The 14,084-nt window shown below is 38.8% G+C and overlaps 1 protein-coding gene across 1 annotated transcript; it reads left to right on the forward strand.

The window, feature by feature from the left end:
- The first annotated feature begins 805 nt into the window (after nucleotides 1–805).
- cebpb (CCAAT enhancer binding protein beta) lies at nucleotides 806–2,349 on the forward strand. The gene has a single exon (XM_055167324.2). It carries the CDS (start codon nucleotides 1,049–1,051, stop codon nucleotides 1,892–1,894), a length of 846 nt encoding a protein of 281 aa, XP_055023299.1. The 5' UTR covers nucleotides 806–1,048; the 3' UTR covers nucleotides 1,895–2,349.
- The last annotated feature ends 11,735 nt before the right edge of the window (nucleotides 2,350–14,084 follow it).

A 14,084-nucleotide genomic window follows, 5' to 3' on the forward strand; every position in this document is an offset into this window, starting at 1 on the left:
TTTAATTTCATATTTGATTACATGTTCATGTAATCAGAATGACCTGCGAAAATGCAGAGATGATAGGCTACATTGGGTGCATTCAGACACAGAAAGAAAAAAACATAAAAAATACAAAAGCTTAACATATTTATATTAAAATCAACAATCACAAAGAGCTAAAACACTGGGACAGACGCTGAAACCCTTGATCTAGCAGTAAGGTTGCTCTTGTAATGCCATTCCTTACCTACCCGCCAGATGGCAGTCTAGCCGCAACGTTGATGGAGCATAAGTGCGTATTGTGCAGCGGCCAACGCCTGCAGCTGCTTGAAAATGACGATAATTATTAAATATAAATGTAATGTTTGGAAAGGTCGGGGATAAAACAATACAGTATATTTATAATCTGCGTGAAGAAAAAAACAAACTTTAAAGCGCACCCAAATATTGCGTATCATGATCTTTCAGTGAGCAGAATGGCAATAATAGCATAAAGTAAGCCAAACTGCACTTTAAAACGGATTTAAATGCTTTCGGCGTTATTTTCATCTAATATTGATCAGATTGTATTAAATAGATTTTGATACGTTTACGTAAACGACGCCACTCGGTGTCCGTTGAAGATGAAACAGGTGTTTCTTAAAAGCATAAAACTGTCTGTCTTTTTTTAAGCTGTTACGTTTATTTCCTATTGTTGTTGTTTAGCTACCAGTGTGTTGGACCCCAGTTTGGAGTCGTGAGTCTGTCTGCGGTCAAACCAGAAAAACACGTCACATACCATAGACAATCACCGCCCACTTTCACAACTCTATAAACACCCCAATCCGAGATATGGGAACTGACTTCTGCTCTCCAGCGCGCGCTGGGTAGGCAACCTATTACCCAGATTACGCACATTAGACATCACGCACGCATCTAGTTATTTTGCAACTGCAAGACAAGTTGTTTAATTTAAGTTTAAGGTCTGCGTTGCTGTCATTTTCACTTGCGTTCGCTATACTTCAAGTTATCAGGGCGGTGAAACCCTGACCTCCGTCCTGCCGCAATCCGGCGGGTGTTAAGATCCATGGAAGTGGCCGGTTTTTACGAGGGGGACTACCTCGCCTTTCACAGCACCCATACCAACGGCAATCCGGTCAGCGACGGTATTTGCAAGCAGCCCATTAACGGCTCCATGACGAAGCTTCATGACATCTCTGAGCACGAGAAAGCCATAGACATCAGCATCTATCTGGACTCTCAGTATCAGCACCTGGCCAGCCAGGACGAAGCCCGGCACCGCGGAGTGGGAATCTACAGCGACTTTCTCTCGGAGGAAAGCAAGAGCAAGAGAGCGACCGCTTTACAGAACTACAAGAACTACATCTCGCTGACCGAACGGGACCCGAACCAACTGGCTTATCCTGAGATACAGGAGTCGCGCATAGACGCGGTGTTCAGTCCGGACTTTTTGGGCAGCTTCGCCAAAAGTACCTGGCGGCACGATCACAACGAAGAGCCACAAATGGATGGTTCCGGTGGTTTTGACATGCGCTCGTATTTGCAGTACCAGAACGCTCCGAGCGGCAGCCTGGGTAACATATCTACCGCGTCCTCCTCGTGCTCGAGCCCACCGGGCACACCTGCGCCGCCAGGTAAGGGGAGATCGCCTCAGCCTGGCGGCAAAATGTCCTCTGGTGGCAAGGGAAAGAAGAGGTTGGACAAGGAAAGCGATGAGTACAAACAGCGGCGGGAGAGAAACAACCTCGCTGTGCGCAAAAGCAGGGACAAAGCCAAAAGGCGCAACATGGAGACGCAGCACAAAGTGCTGGAGCTGGCGGCGGAGAACGACCGCTTACAGAAGCGCGTGGAACAGCTGTCCCGTGAGCTGGCGACGCTGCGGAACCTGCTCTCAGCTACCGGTCAATGCTGACGGGACTCTTATACAGACAAAGACTGTTAAAAGACTTTAAAGAGTGCCGAATTTACAAATAAAGTGTCCTGTGATCGATTATGAACGAGCGATCGCTCGTTCAATGCGTTTACAACCGAGAGAAAACATGAATGTTGACTGTGCGCCTGGATTGCGCAATCTCTCAATCGTGTGCTTGGTAATTTGGAAAGCCTGTCATGTATTTCGTCTGTAAAGTATTTTTGTACGGGTTTTAAAGTGAGATATCTACTGTTTAATATTCTGTTATTTAAATCTTTTTGCCCGTATCTGGGGCAGTGGTTGTCATGGGAAGAGTTTTACTGCAGAGGTATGATGCAACTCATTGTAACAGTATTGGAAACGCAGTGAAGTAGTCTTATAAAGACGGTAAAAGTACAACTGGTCTACTGCTATATAATATTTTATTGAATTAAATCATTTTTACGCCACTGAAATCCTGTGTGTTTATCTGCATTTTTATTGCTGCTATCATAAACAAGTACACCTTTGACTGCATGCAGGAAGATTCATTTCACACACACCCACCCACAGCTGCTGAGATTCAGATTGTAGCCTGCAGGTTACTCCTGCTTTCACCTTCATTTTAGTTCTTTCCTCACCCATCTAATGCTTGCCACCACAAATTTCCCTATTTTTAATCGAAGCCCTTTCTTTTGGTTTCAATGGGCATGAAATTGGCTATTTGATAGAAGTGCTGTGTTTCAAAATTGAGAACATGAAGGCTATTTGAGATCTGTGTGAGTCACGTCAGTACAAAGGTACAATTATCTAAAATACACAGACAGGGTCCACAATCCAAAGAGTTCAGTGATCCGTTAAAGACTCTGGTTCAAGGCTAGATAAACATTGAACTTACTAGCCCTTTAAACACATACACACACACAGTTTACAGGCTGCCTGATGTCTTAGCACTGTGTGGAATAAATATTAAACAGAGTTAATATGAGGATAAAATACTGCTTTTAAGTGAAATGATTTGATTTCAAGAATTATATAAAGCATATTAAAAAAAAAAAAATCAATATAAGGTTTGTATAATCAAGACTCATAAGTCAACATATGATGACCTTCAGATTAAGTACAGCACTCAAAATCCTCATTTGAGGCCTATAGGGCAAGATTCACCTGCTCTGGGCCCTTGTCAGTGAATTAAATTAGTTATTAATTTATAGATCTTGTCTCTGAAATAGTTTGTCTAAAGCAACCAAATTAAACATTGCACTGGGATAGCTGCCACATCATACAAACCCTTATCTCAAATAAACATTTCAACAATTGTAAACTGTTTCTGTTGCATGAAGGCATGAAGCTTTTGAAATATGGTAAATTTACAGTCCTAAGCAGTTGAGGTGGGTGAACTTGATTTAAGCTATTTTTAAAAAATGCTTGAATCAAAGTTACATCGAACCACAGACAGAAATTTCAATTCCCTTTTCACGCCGAAATGCATGTAATTTTCATCTTTCTGTAAAATATTTATTATAGGGATCTAGGCATGTACACCCTTAATAATGATGGTCTGTTTTGGGCTCTTTGGTTTTACCTTTAACATACACAGAAAAGGTTCGCTGTAGAAGATACATTTCTACAGACTATAAAATGGTAAGAAAAATGGTTCTTTTAAGATCCTTTTAAGAGCATTGTTCTCCTATATGGTATAGTGAATAAGAACCCTCTAGAACAGGGATGGGGAACTCTGGTCCTGGAGGGCCACTGTCCTGCACAGTTTGATTAGGGTTGGAACTAAACGGTGCAGGACAGTGGCCCTCCAGGACCCAGGGCTCCCCACCCATCCAGAACCTTGATTTTTGAAATTGCAAGGTAAAGGGAAACTTTAAGCTGTTGAGGTGTGACTGTTCCTGCTCAAGTCCTGTGGAAGGAAATGAAACCTGACAGACAGGTTGAATGACCCGTCAGTCAGGGAGGAGAGTAACTAATGCTAGGTAGACAAGGAGCAGTTCATCACCATGACAATAGAAGGCGGAAGAATGAAAAAGAGAGGAAAGGAGAAAATTATTTAGTTTCTTAATTTATGCATCAGTGAAAATTTTAAATATGTGATCAGTAGCATCTATTTCTAAGAAACTCTGCGGTAGTACAGTATATTCAGCTCGCTGGAATACAGTCTGACAAACAATAAATAATGATGTTTTGTCCTGACATCTTTTCAGATTTTTAGCCTGGTTCATGTTTGGACTGTTATAATTTCCACAATGCCTTCAACATACACTCAGTATTTAATGTTTATTCATGGTGTGATTAAACTGATCGACTTAAATACTTTCAAAATACCAAAATGTCACATTGTACCAAACTCACATTGTTTCGCAAAATTTTTTAATTGAAATTTTGTTGCTTGAAAGGGAACCTTTAGAGCTGTGAGAAACAACGACAAAGGAGGAAAGGGTGTTGTTTTGTACAGTGTATTTCACAACATCGTCCTAGAGTGGAGAAGGATCTGAGTTGCTCAACACTTCCAACTTCCTTCTATCTGTGCATGCATGTGTGTGTGTTTGCATGAATAATGTAACTGCTGCTTTTGATAGTCTCAAGTTAAAAACATTTCATAGTACAGCACCATCTTAATCTCTACATAATTATCTGCTATCTAAATATTAATTATGAAAGAAACATAAAGTTAACAAATGGCATGTAATTGGATATATCCTTTTTAAAACCTTTTTTTTTTTAGAGTTTTTAAGTAATAGATTTTAAGTATTTTTACACTTCAATAAAAAGTTCTTTAATCTACACTCTAAAAATAAAAGTGCCTAAAAGGTTCTTTTACAGCGATGCAATAGAATAACCATTTTTGGTTTCTCCAAGAACCAATTTTTCGTTACCTTTTTATAATCTAAAGAACCTTTTTCCCCCCATAGAACCTTTTGTGAAATAGAAAGGTTCTTCAAAGGTTCTTTTTGGAACCATTTAGCCAAAACTGGGGTTGCGTCCGAAAACTCAAAATTGCTGCCTTCTGCGGCAGCTTTCCAAGGCAGGAAGGCATCAAGGCATGTCCAAATCCAATGTTAAGTTTACTTCCTGAGTCCTGAGATCGTCTCCCACAATTCTATGCGTGTGCGCGCATGTGGAATGTGATTGGTCAAGCCTGGTCACATTCTGAAGGCTGAAGCACAAATTTAGTGTAAATACATTTTTAATTTGTACACCTTTTAATTGGATTTTTTAGCGAGAAATTAGTATTGTAGTCTTAAAATATGTAATTAGTTATCACAAAGGCGCTCTCTGTTTATATTCAAACACGCTGCCTTTGAAGTGTGTCTGAAAGCGTTTCTCTTAGCTGCCTTCATGCCTCCAAAGTCATTGCCTCATGAGGCAGTGAGGCAACAAGTCAGCTGCCTAACTGTGGATTCACACCAGGAGCGAGTTCAATGATTTGTGCAAGTAGATTACATACAAAGTCAATGCAAAATTGCGATCAAACGCGTCCTCAGGTGGGGCGATGCAAATGACACGATAAGGGTGGTGTGTTTGCCGCAAAAACACGTGCTACTCACCTCAAACACGTCTTCGTCCCCAAGTTGAAAATATTCAACTCTAGCGAAAATTCACATGACACGAAGTTTAATCCCCTGAGTAATCTAGAGCGAGGAACGGTATGCCTGCGTTTGGTGTGTACGTAGCATTACATGCTCTAGATTACTCGCTGGATTTAACTTTGTGTCATGCAAATTCTTCGCTCGAGTTGAATATTTTCAACTTGAGCAAAGACGCGTTTGAGGCGAATAGTGCGTGTTTTCACGGCAAACACGTAGCATACATTTTCGGATGCAGCCTGGTTCTTCTATAGACCATTTCATAGGATGCACGTGCGGTTACACGATTACGCGTCTGGTCGGAACTTTACTTACGGTACATTCACATGGGGAGTAAGCGTTAACGCTTCCTATTCACTTTTATTAGGTGATTTCGTCATGCGTTGCCAAATGGAATTGTGGATCCGTCGGCGCCGCATAACTGCCGTTGCTCGCTTTAAAAGTTGAAAATTTCTCAACTTTTCAAGCGGCAACGCGTGTGTCAGCCAATCAAAATGCTTTATGCAAATAACCTAGGAAGAGCCAGCCAATTACGTTTATGGAAGCATCCGTAGCGGCCACTGTGATTGGCTGTTGGCCACGCTTCAGACAAGCCTTCCATCAAACATTAACGCTTCTGTTCTGTGTGAATGTACCGTTACTGTTTCAGTTTTTTAATGGTCTGACTAATTGCTAGTTGAACTCTTGAATAAATACTTCATCGAAAATAACAAATGTTTTGGTTTCCTAGGTAATCTACGTGTTGTTTATTTTGCTTGTTATATAAATAAACTACTTTAAAAGGACTTTATTTATTCTTAGCGGAGTTTACCGGAAGTTACGTGTTGACCACAAAAGATGCTTGTTTATGTTGTTACTGCTAAAACTGTCTATCTATAGCATCATGAAGCACCGTTACTATAAAAAGTGTAATTATAAGATTAGAAGCATCAAACGTTGGTTTCACTCATTGATTTTAATCTTTGACATGGCTTCACTCAGACAATATTAAAATTATCAATATTATATTTTTTGATTGATTTGAAGTAGATATGAATGAAGTAGAAAAAAGTAAATCATGAAAAAATGACATCACATTTAATTGAATATAGATATTTGTATCTGAAAGTGTAAATTTTAGCTACAAAAAAGTGCAGTTTTCATTATTCCATGACTGTAACAATGATTCACATACATTTCATATGTCATCATACAGCTCTCTATATTGACATATGTGTCAGCCCTTTCATTCATATATAAAAAGGAATTACTGTTGTGTTAGTTTGTCCCAAAATACAACCTCAGGAACGATGCACGCTCACTTAGGGGTTTCCAAATTCAGGATTTAAAGTTTCCTTTCCCCTTTTACTAGAGAGCAATGCCCCTCCCGCTTCCAGGCAGGATTTTACCGTCAACAGTCTTGCGTCGCTCAGTAAAGGAATTGCTGCGTCACGCTAATATGATCCAGTCTACACTGGATTCTCATGCCTTCATCCCACGCACTATAGTTTACCTGGAAAAATAAAACTACTCCTCATACGGTATATTGTGGCTAAATAACTTCATCTGTTTCTTTAGAATCACTTTACAAATTGGCAGTACGAACTTTCAAATGTTTTCAATTATACCACACGCAGATCTTATGCCTTCTTCTCATGATGTCCTCTCACTTCCCTAAAATGACCCTTTCCTTGAAAACATATGCTGAAAGGAAAAATTTCTCTCAGCTGGTGCTCATTGCAAACAATGGGTTAAGGCCTTATTAAAAGTTGAGCATATATGCACCATTTTGGTTGTTCTGTTATAACTGCTGTGGTTAAATATTAACATGACCATTGTCACTACAGACAAGGCCAACATATCAAAGGTGAACAATCCCTGAGAGGGAACATTAATAAATCAATGAGTTTCGTACACCTTTCTAAGTGGTCAACATAACTTTTCAAGATGTTTGCTTTGAGCAATGTACTAGAGCGAACTTATGGGCATGAGTAAACATGTTTTTTTTATTTTTGTGGGCAAAAACATTGCTTTTATTAAAATCACTAACATTATATAAACCAACCAGAGGAAACAGAGCCAAGCTCTGGAATATTCCAACTCCACACTGTTGACAAAAGAAAGGAGAAAGTTTTTTACTGAAGCTGGACCTGAAGTGTGCCTGGCAGGTGCCCACATACGAGCAACCCAAATCCTATTCAAAAACTATGACAAAAACATATAAAGTGTTAATGCGAAGTTAAAGTAAATGTTAGTTTATGATCATTGCGGTGTACTACACGCAGTGGTCATGCAGGTTTGTGGGAGGGTCCGGGTTTGGCAGTTTGAAAATGCTTTGCTAATATTAAAGCCACTCATTCATTCATCCACCACTTCCCCATTTCTCTTTCTTTCCGTCCCCATGTCTTCTGATTCTCCTGGACTGGTGTAGATGACATTGACGACGAACATCCGGGGTCCTTGCGGCTCGATTGTCGGGAACTCATGCGGCTTCCGCAATGGCCGTAAGGGGTGGAGCAATGACCCAGCAGGACACTGGCCCAGATTTCGACACTGTTGCACTTCTGCTATTCTTCTGACGCTTGCGCAGTGGCTTACATCCACCGCCATGGTGTTGGGTTGTACTGGTCACATCATGCAGAACTGGGTTGAGTAATTGACAGCCTTCCTGTTCTTGCAACACAACAGAATAGAACATCAGTCATAATGATCATGCCATCACTGACCATGCATTTTGGAGCCTCACTTTTAAGGGAAAGTTTACCCAGATATGAAAGTTCTCTCTATTTACTTACCAATCATGCCATCGCCATCAGAAATATGACTTCCTTTTTTTCAGCTGGAAACAAATTAATAGTTTCATATACAATTCATAACAATTAAATCATATTAGGGGTCAACATGGTGAAGCACCAAAAAGCACATCCATTCATCATTATAGTAATCCAAATGACTCAGTGGGTTCATGTATTTCTTCCGCAGTACATTTTGTGAGAGAAAACAATTTGTGTTTTGAGCTTATTTAGTGATAGATACGCGACGGGTATGTGTAATAATAAAAAATAAAAAATGAACTTAAACATTAAAGAGCACCTATCTTCTAATATCACGATTTGACATTTCCTTTGGTGTGTAGGTGTATTAGTACATAACGATATGCATAAGGTACAAACCCCAAAGTAAACGATGACGCGAGTTATATAAATATCATAATATAAATATTTATATAAATATACATAAATATATTTTCTTCAACTACAACGAACACATGGATTGTATAGGCAACAGTTTACTTCCTGGGATTTATGATGTAGACAAGACCGACATTATCATAATTCCTCCCACTTGGACTCACAGGCTGTAAGTTAACTCCTGTTAACATTGCATTTTGACCGAATCTTTCAAACATGGTAAGGAGCGTCACATTTCCAGCTGAAGTCAGAGGTATTCAGGCCAATCACAATTTACAGATTAGCTGGCCAATCAGGGACACGGCGCTTTTCAAATCGATGAGTTTTGTACAAAAAATTTGCGTTTTAGGAAGACAGGAATATCAGGAGCTACATAAATGTACGCTATGTGGAAAATATTGTGTTTTTTAACCTTAAACCACACGAACACATTGTACCATCTACGCAAAATAAAGTTTTTAGCAATGAAATAGAAACCTATTAATTTTTTTTTTTGTTGTTATTGGATTATTGTCATTTTCTCTCCTTTTCTAAATTTTTGCATATGATTGTCTTTCTATTAGTGCTGCGATACATTTTCTGATTAATCTTAGCAGTGTTACTGGACATGTTTTAAAAGATTGATCGGGATCAATTGCAATACTGACGAGCCGTGGATAATCTATGTGCGCTTATTTCTTTCATTACGGAATGTCACTGAAAAAGTACACCCCTGCTAATGTACGACCCACAGCACAGAAGAACGGAAAATACAAAAAAAGAAAATAGTTTTCATTTGTTTAAATTTTCATTTTTTAAATTACATTTAGTAAAAGTAAAATTAAGAAAAGGAAAGAAAATGAAAATAATCCAATTTGTGTTTAGTTCATTTAAAAAAAAAAAATTTTTTCATTTATTGTGAAGAGTTACAGGACTCCGATGGATATGTGAAGTATTAAAGGAATATTCAATTTTCTTAAAAGAAAAATCCAGATAATTTACTCACCACCAAAATGTTGATGTCTTTCTTTGTTCAGTCCAGAAGAAATTATGTTTTTTGAGGAAAACATTGCAGAATGTTTCTAATTTTAATGGACTTTAATAGAACCCAACATTTAATACTTAACTCAACACTTAACAGTTTTTTTCAACGGAGTTTCAAAGGAATATAAACAATCCCAAACGAGGCATAAGGGTCTTATCTAGCGAAACGATTGTCATTTTTGACAAGAAAAATAAAAAATATGTACTTTTAAACCACAACTTTTCGTCAAGGTCCGGTCCAGTGCGACCTCACGTAAATGCGTGGTGATGTAGGGAGGTCACGTGTTACATATATAAAACGGACATTTGCGGACCATTTTAAACAATAAACTGCCACAAAGACACTAATTAGGATCAGTTAACATACAACAATGTAGGAACGGTCCTCTTTCAACACGCTTGTAAACACTGGGGCGGAGTTTCGCGTTCGTCCTCTGTGACCTCTTGACGTCATGACGTATTGCGGTGACGTAGTGGGGTCAGCTGGCGCATCATGACCGGATCTACACGACGAGAAGTTGTGCTTTAAAAGTGCATGTTTTTTGTTTTTCTTGTCAAAAATGACAATCGTTTCGCTAGATAAGACCCTTATGCCTCGTTTGGGATTGTTTATAGTCCTTTGAAACTCCGTTGAAAAAAACTGTTAAGTGTTGAGTTAAGTATTAAATGTTGGGCTCTATTAAAGTCCATTAAAATTTGAAAAATTCTGCAATGTTTTCTTCAAAAAACATAATTTCTTCTCGACTGAACAAAGAAAGACATCAACATTTTGGATGACATGGTGGTGAGTAAATTATCTGGATTTTTCTTTTAAGAAAATGGACTAATCCTTTAATCGCTATAAACACTCAATGTTTTATTTAATATTATGTTATGAGAGAACTTTCATATTTGAGCAAACTATTCCTTTAATGAGCCATTACATAAAAAATAATATCAAATGTTACTTTAACTTAACAAATTAAGTTAAACAATTTCAACTTGTTTTAATAGGTTATGTCAACTTATCCCAAGTTAAATAGTAAGTTGAATTGACTTGCAAAACCAAGTTCTTTTAACTTCTTGCTGCATTTTGCTGCATCAAATAGTATTAAACTACACACACACACACACACACACACACACACACACACACACACACACACACACACACACACACACACACACACACACACACACACACACACACACACACACACACACACACACGTTGTTGAACCTGTTAGTAATATGAAGCGTTAATCATAATAATAATAATAATAATAATAATAATAATAATAATAATAAATAAGAAAAACAATAACTCAATAAAACTGTGATTACATCACTTAAAAAAAAACTCAACAGTAGATAAATGTAAAATCACAACTGGACATTTATTTAAAAAATATAGCAGAGCATTTTTGTGTAATTAAACTACACTGTAAAAAATACTTGCCTTACATTTTTTTGTTGAATCAACTCGGATTTACAAGTCATTTCAACTTACTATTATTTATCTTGATTAGAGAGTTGTTATAACTACAGGTGAGTTGTTATAACTTATAAAATTAAGTTGACTTTTCTCAACAATATTTTATAAGTTGTGACAACTTATCTCTGTTGACATGACTTGTAAATCTGAGTTGATTTAACAAAAATTTTTAAATTTTTTTTTTTTACAGTGTATGAGCTGTGTTTATATGCTCACCTTAGCAAGCACCGCAAATGAATAATTTCCAATTTATCTGTAATTCGCACTTGTGAATTACTTGTGATTAAACTGAAATTTATCAAAAGCAAGTTTTTAACGGCAATATAGGACCAGAAACTTATTTTTGCTTGAGGCTTCATGTTTTTTTTTCTCCAAATAGTCCAAGACTTTCAGAGATTGATCTGTTTCTTGCGCTGATGATGTCACTATCTTCTTCACAAACGTTTATTTCCACCTGCCATCTCTCCATCAGCGAGCAGCGAGGGGCTCCCAGCCGCCCTAGCGTAAAGGTTGCATCTACACACTTCACCTTTACCATGAGATAGACAGCCGGTGCGGGCGGCTCAATATAGGCCACTGTCAGGATCAGAGGATACTGATATTGGTTGTGTCTGCATGTGCATGTGTATGTAGGCATGAAAAAAGCTCACGTGATGGAATCTTAACTGTCTTAAAAACACACCGTGGCACTCAGCTTAGCCCACATCACTATATTGGATCTCTTCCTTCCTGGAGAGATAACATACACAAGAGATCGCAGAAGAAAGCACAGAGCGTAGAAAGAAAGGTACACGCATGTCACAATTTCAACTGACGACAGCTCTCGATAACACATTGGAGGCTACTGTGTGCATTTAATGACCGATGCACTGCTTTATATTGAGTTCCTCGTACGTACTTTATTTCTGCGTAGATAACATTTATGATCACATGAGAGGGCAAGTTATGGAGGGTGGGACTTATTACAAACCACATAGAACACAATCGGTGACATATTGGCTTGTTAAACTCGAAAGGTCTTGAATAATGAAAAGCTTTTCCTTGCAGTACTGCGTATGTGTTTGAACTTTAAAAACCAGAAGAATCATTAGACACATAAAGTTAGTCCTTGACTTTGGGTTATCTCTGTTTCTGACCCAGGGTGCACTCAAAAATCCCCTATAGCCCTCTGCGGCATTATGTCTGATGAGTTGGCTTTTGTGCAGTGTTGTGTATTGTGATGTGCAGTCGGGAGGTAACTACTAGTGAAAATAAGTATTCCATAAAATCTATTATTTTGTAGTGCATCGCGGGAATTCACAGCTGTGAGCATTAAACATGAAACCCCTGTAATTACTCACTTTTACTTTTCTTTTGTATGAAATGAGGCAAAACTGAAACAACAAAACCCAGTCTGAGAACTTGAATGAGCGATTGCAGAGACAAATGCTGCGGGTTTCTGCCCCTACTCCCCTGAAACCCCAGACACACCCATTACAGCCAGACTTGAGTCAGATTTTCACAAGAATAATGCTCTCACACGCTAATACGGGATACTCAGCATTAATTTAGCTGGATATTATGAGCATGTTGGAGGTTAGCTTTAATCTCCAAGCGCCGTTGACCCCCGAGACAGTGTCAGAGATGCACAATAAACATCTTGGTATGGTTTCCATTGTTAGTGTGAAACTACAGTTTCTTGATCCGTGCTATAGAAACCTTCCCGGTGAGTTTGATACTGCACTGCATATAACTCCATAATCTGCAAACGTAAATAAACCGAAAAAAGGTCATTTTGTCTAACAATGATTTTTTATTTCAACTTTAGACTTGGCTTAGAAATCCATGATGCAATCTGGGAAAAGATTCCCGGTCAATGAGACGTAATGAGGAATGAGCGGACCTTATGTAGGTCATTTGTGGGTTTTCTGTCACGAACTCTGCAGCGCCTTAGAGGCCATCTGCCAAGTCATGTCTACTAAGAAATTTAGTCATGCTAAACAGAATGGAAAATGTGAATGTTTGAACCGATTAGTGACATACATTCACAAACAATCACGATGGATGAGGTGGCCTAAAAGTTCATGTTGTTATGATAAAAATACACAGCTGAGTAACACAGAAGCTGAAGAGGAAATAAAGCCTTCCTCTTGACCAAAACACTAAAGCCCAGTTTTCTGCATAGAGATATCTATAGAGTGCCCGGTGGCCAGGGTTCAGCTTAAGAGACGCTCGGGCGCAGTGTTGGCACTTGCCCAATCGGGCCAGTGCTTCCCCTCAGTCACTAAAATATATTTTCTGCATTTGTCTGTATGTATTCTTATGCAATGTTACCATTAAGACGTTGCGAATGTTCACTTCTCAGCAATTTCATGAGGTCTCTCCTACCTTATCCTTATTGGCTGTTGTGAGCACTGTTGCGTGTTACGTCAGTGGGTAGAGCAAAGAGACATTAAGATGGCAGCGGCCCCATCTAATAATTTTTATTCTCATTTGCACCTTTTTTACTAAAAAACAGAAATGTTCTGCAGATGGTTCTTTATGGAACCACATAGCTGATAAATTGCATAGTGTAGGACCTTGACTATTAAAAGTGTATTCTGGGAATATTTTTGGAATCTACCACCCCTCCCAGGGCCCTTATGATGCTACGCTTTCTTTGCCAAAATACCAAAACCGACACATGGTAAGAGTTAGAGAACATGCTGTTTTGCTTCATGTCCTGTGTTTGAAAACATCCCCCCTATCAATCACATAAAGTGGAGCGTTGCCGTGACGACCGTGATGTAAAGGTGGTGAAAAAAGAACGGTTATTATGGAAGATCTCAAGTTTTTAGCAGGTCACCGTGCAGCATTTACATCGCCAAGCCTCTGCACACGTCAGTGAGCGCGTGTGTGTGTTTTCACCAGGAGGAAGGAAGCGATCGTCGCACATAAGGGGAAGCACCGAGCCTTGCTGTTTACGTAAA

Source organism: Misgurnus anguillicaudatus, chromosome 5 (genome assembly GCF_027580225.2).
Source record: "Misgurnus anguillicaudatus chromosome 5, ASM2758022v2, whole genome shotgun sequence".
Taxonomy (NCBI): Eukaryota; Metazoa; Chordata; class Actinopteri; order Cypriniformes; family Cobitidae; genus Misgurnus; species Misgurnus anguillicaudatus.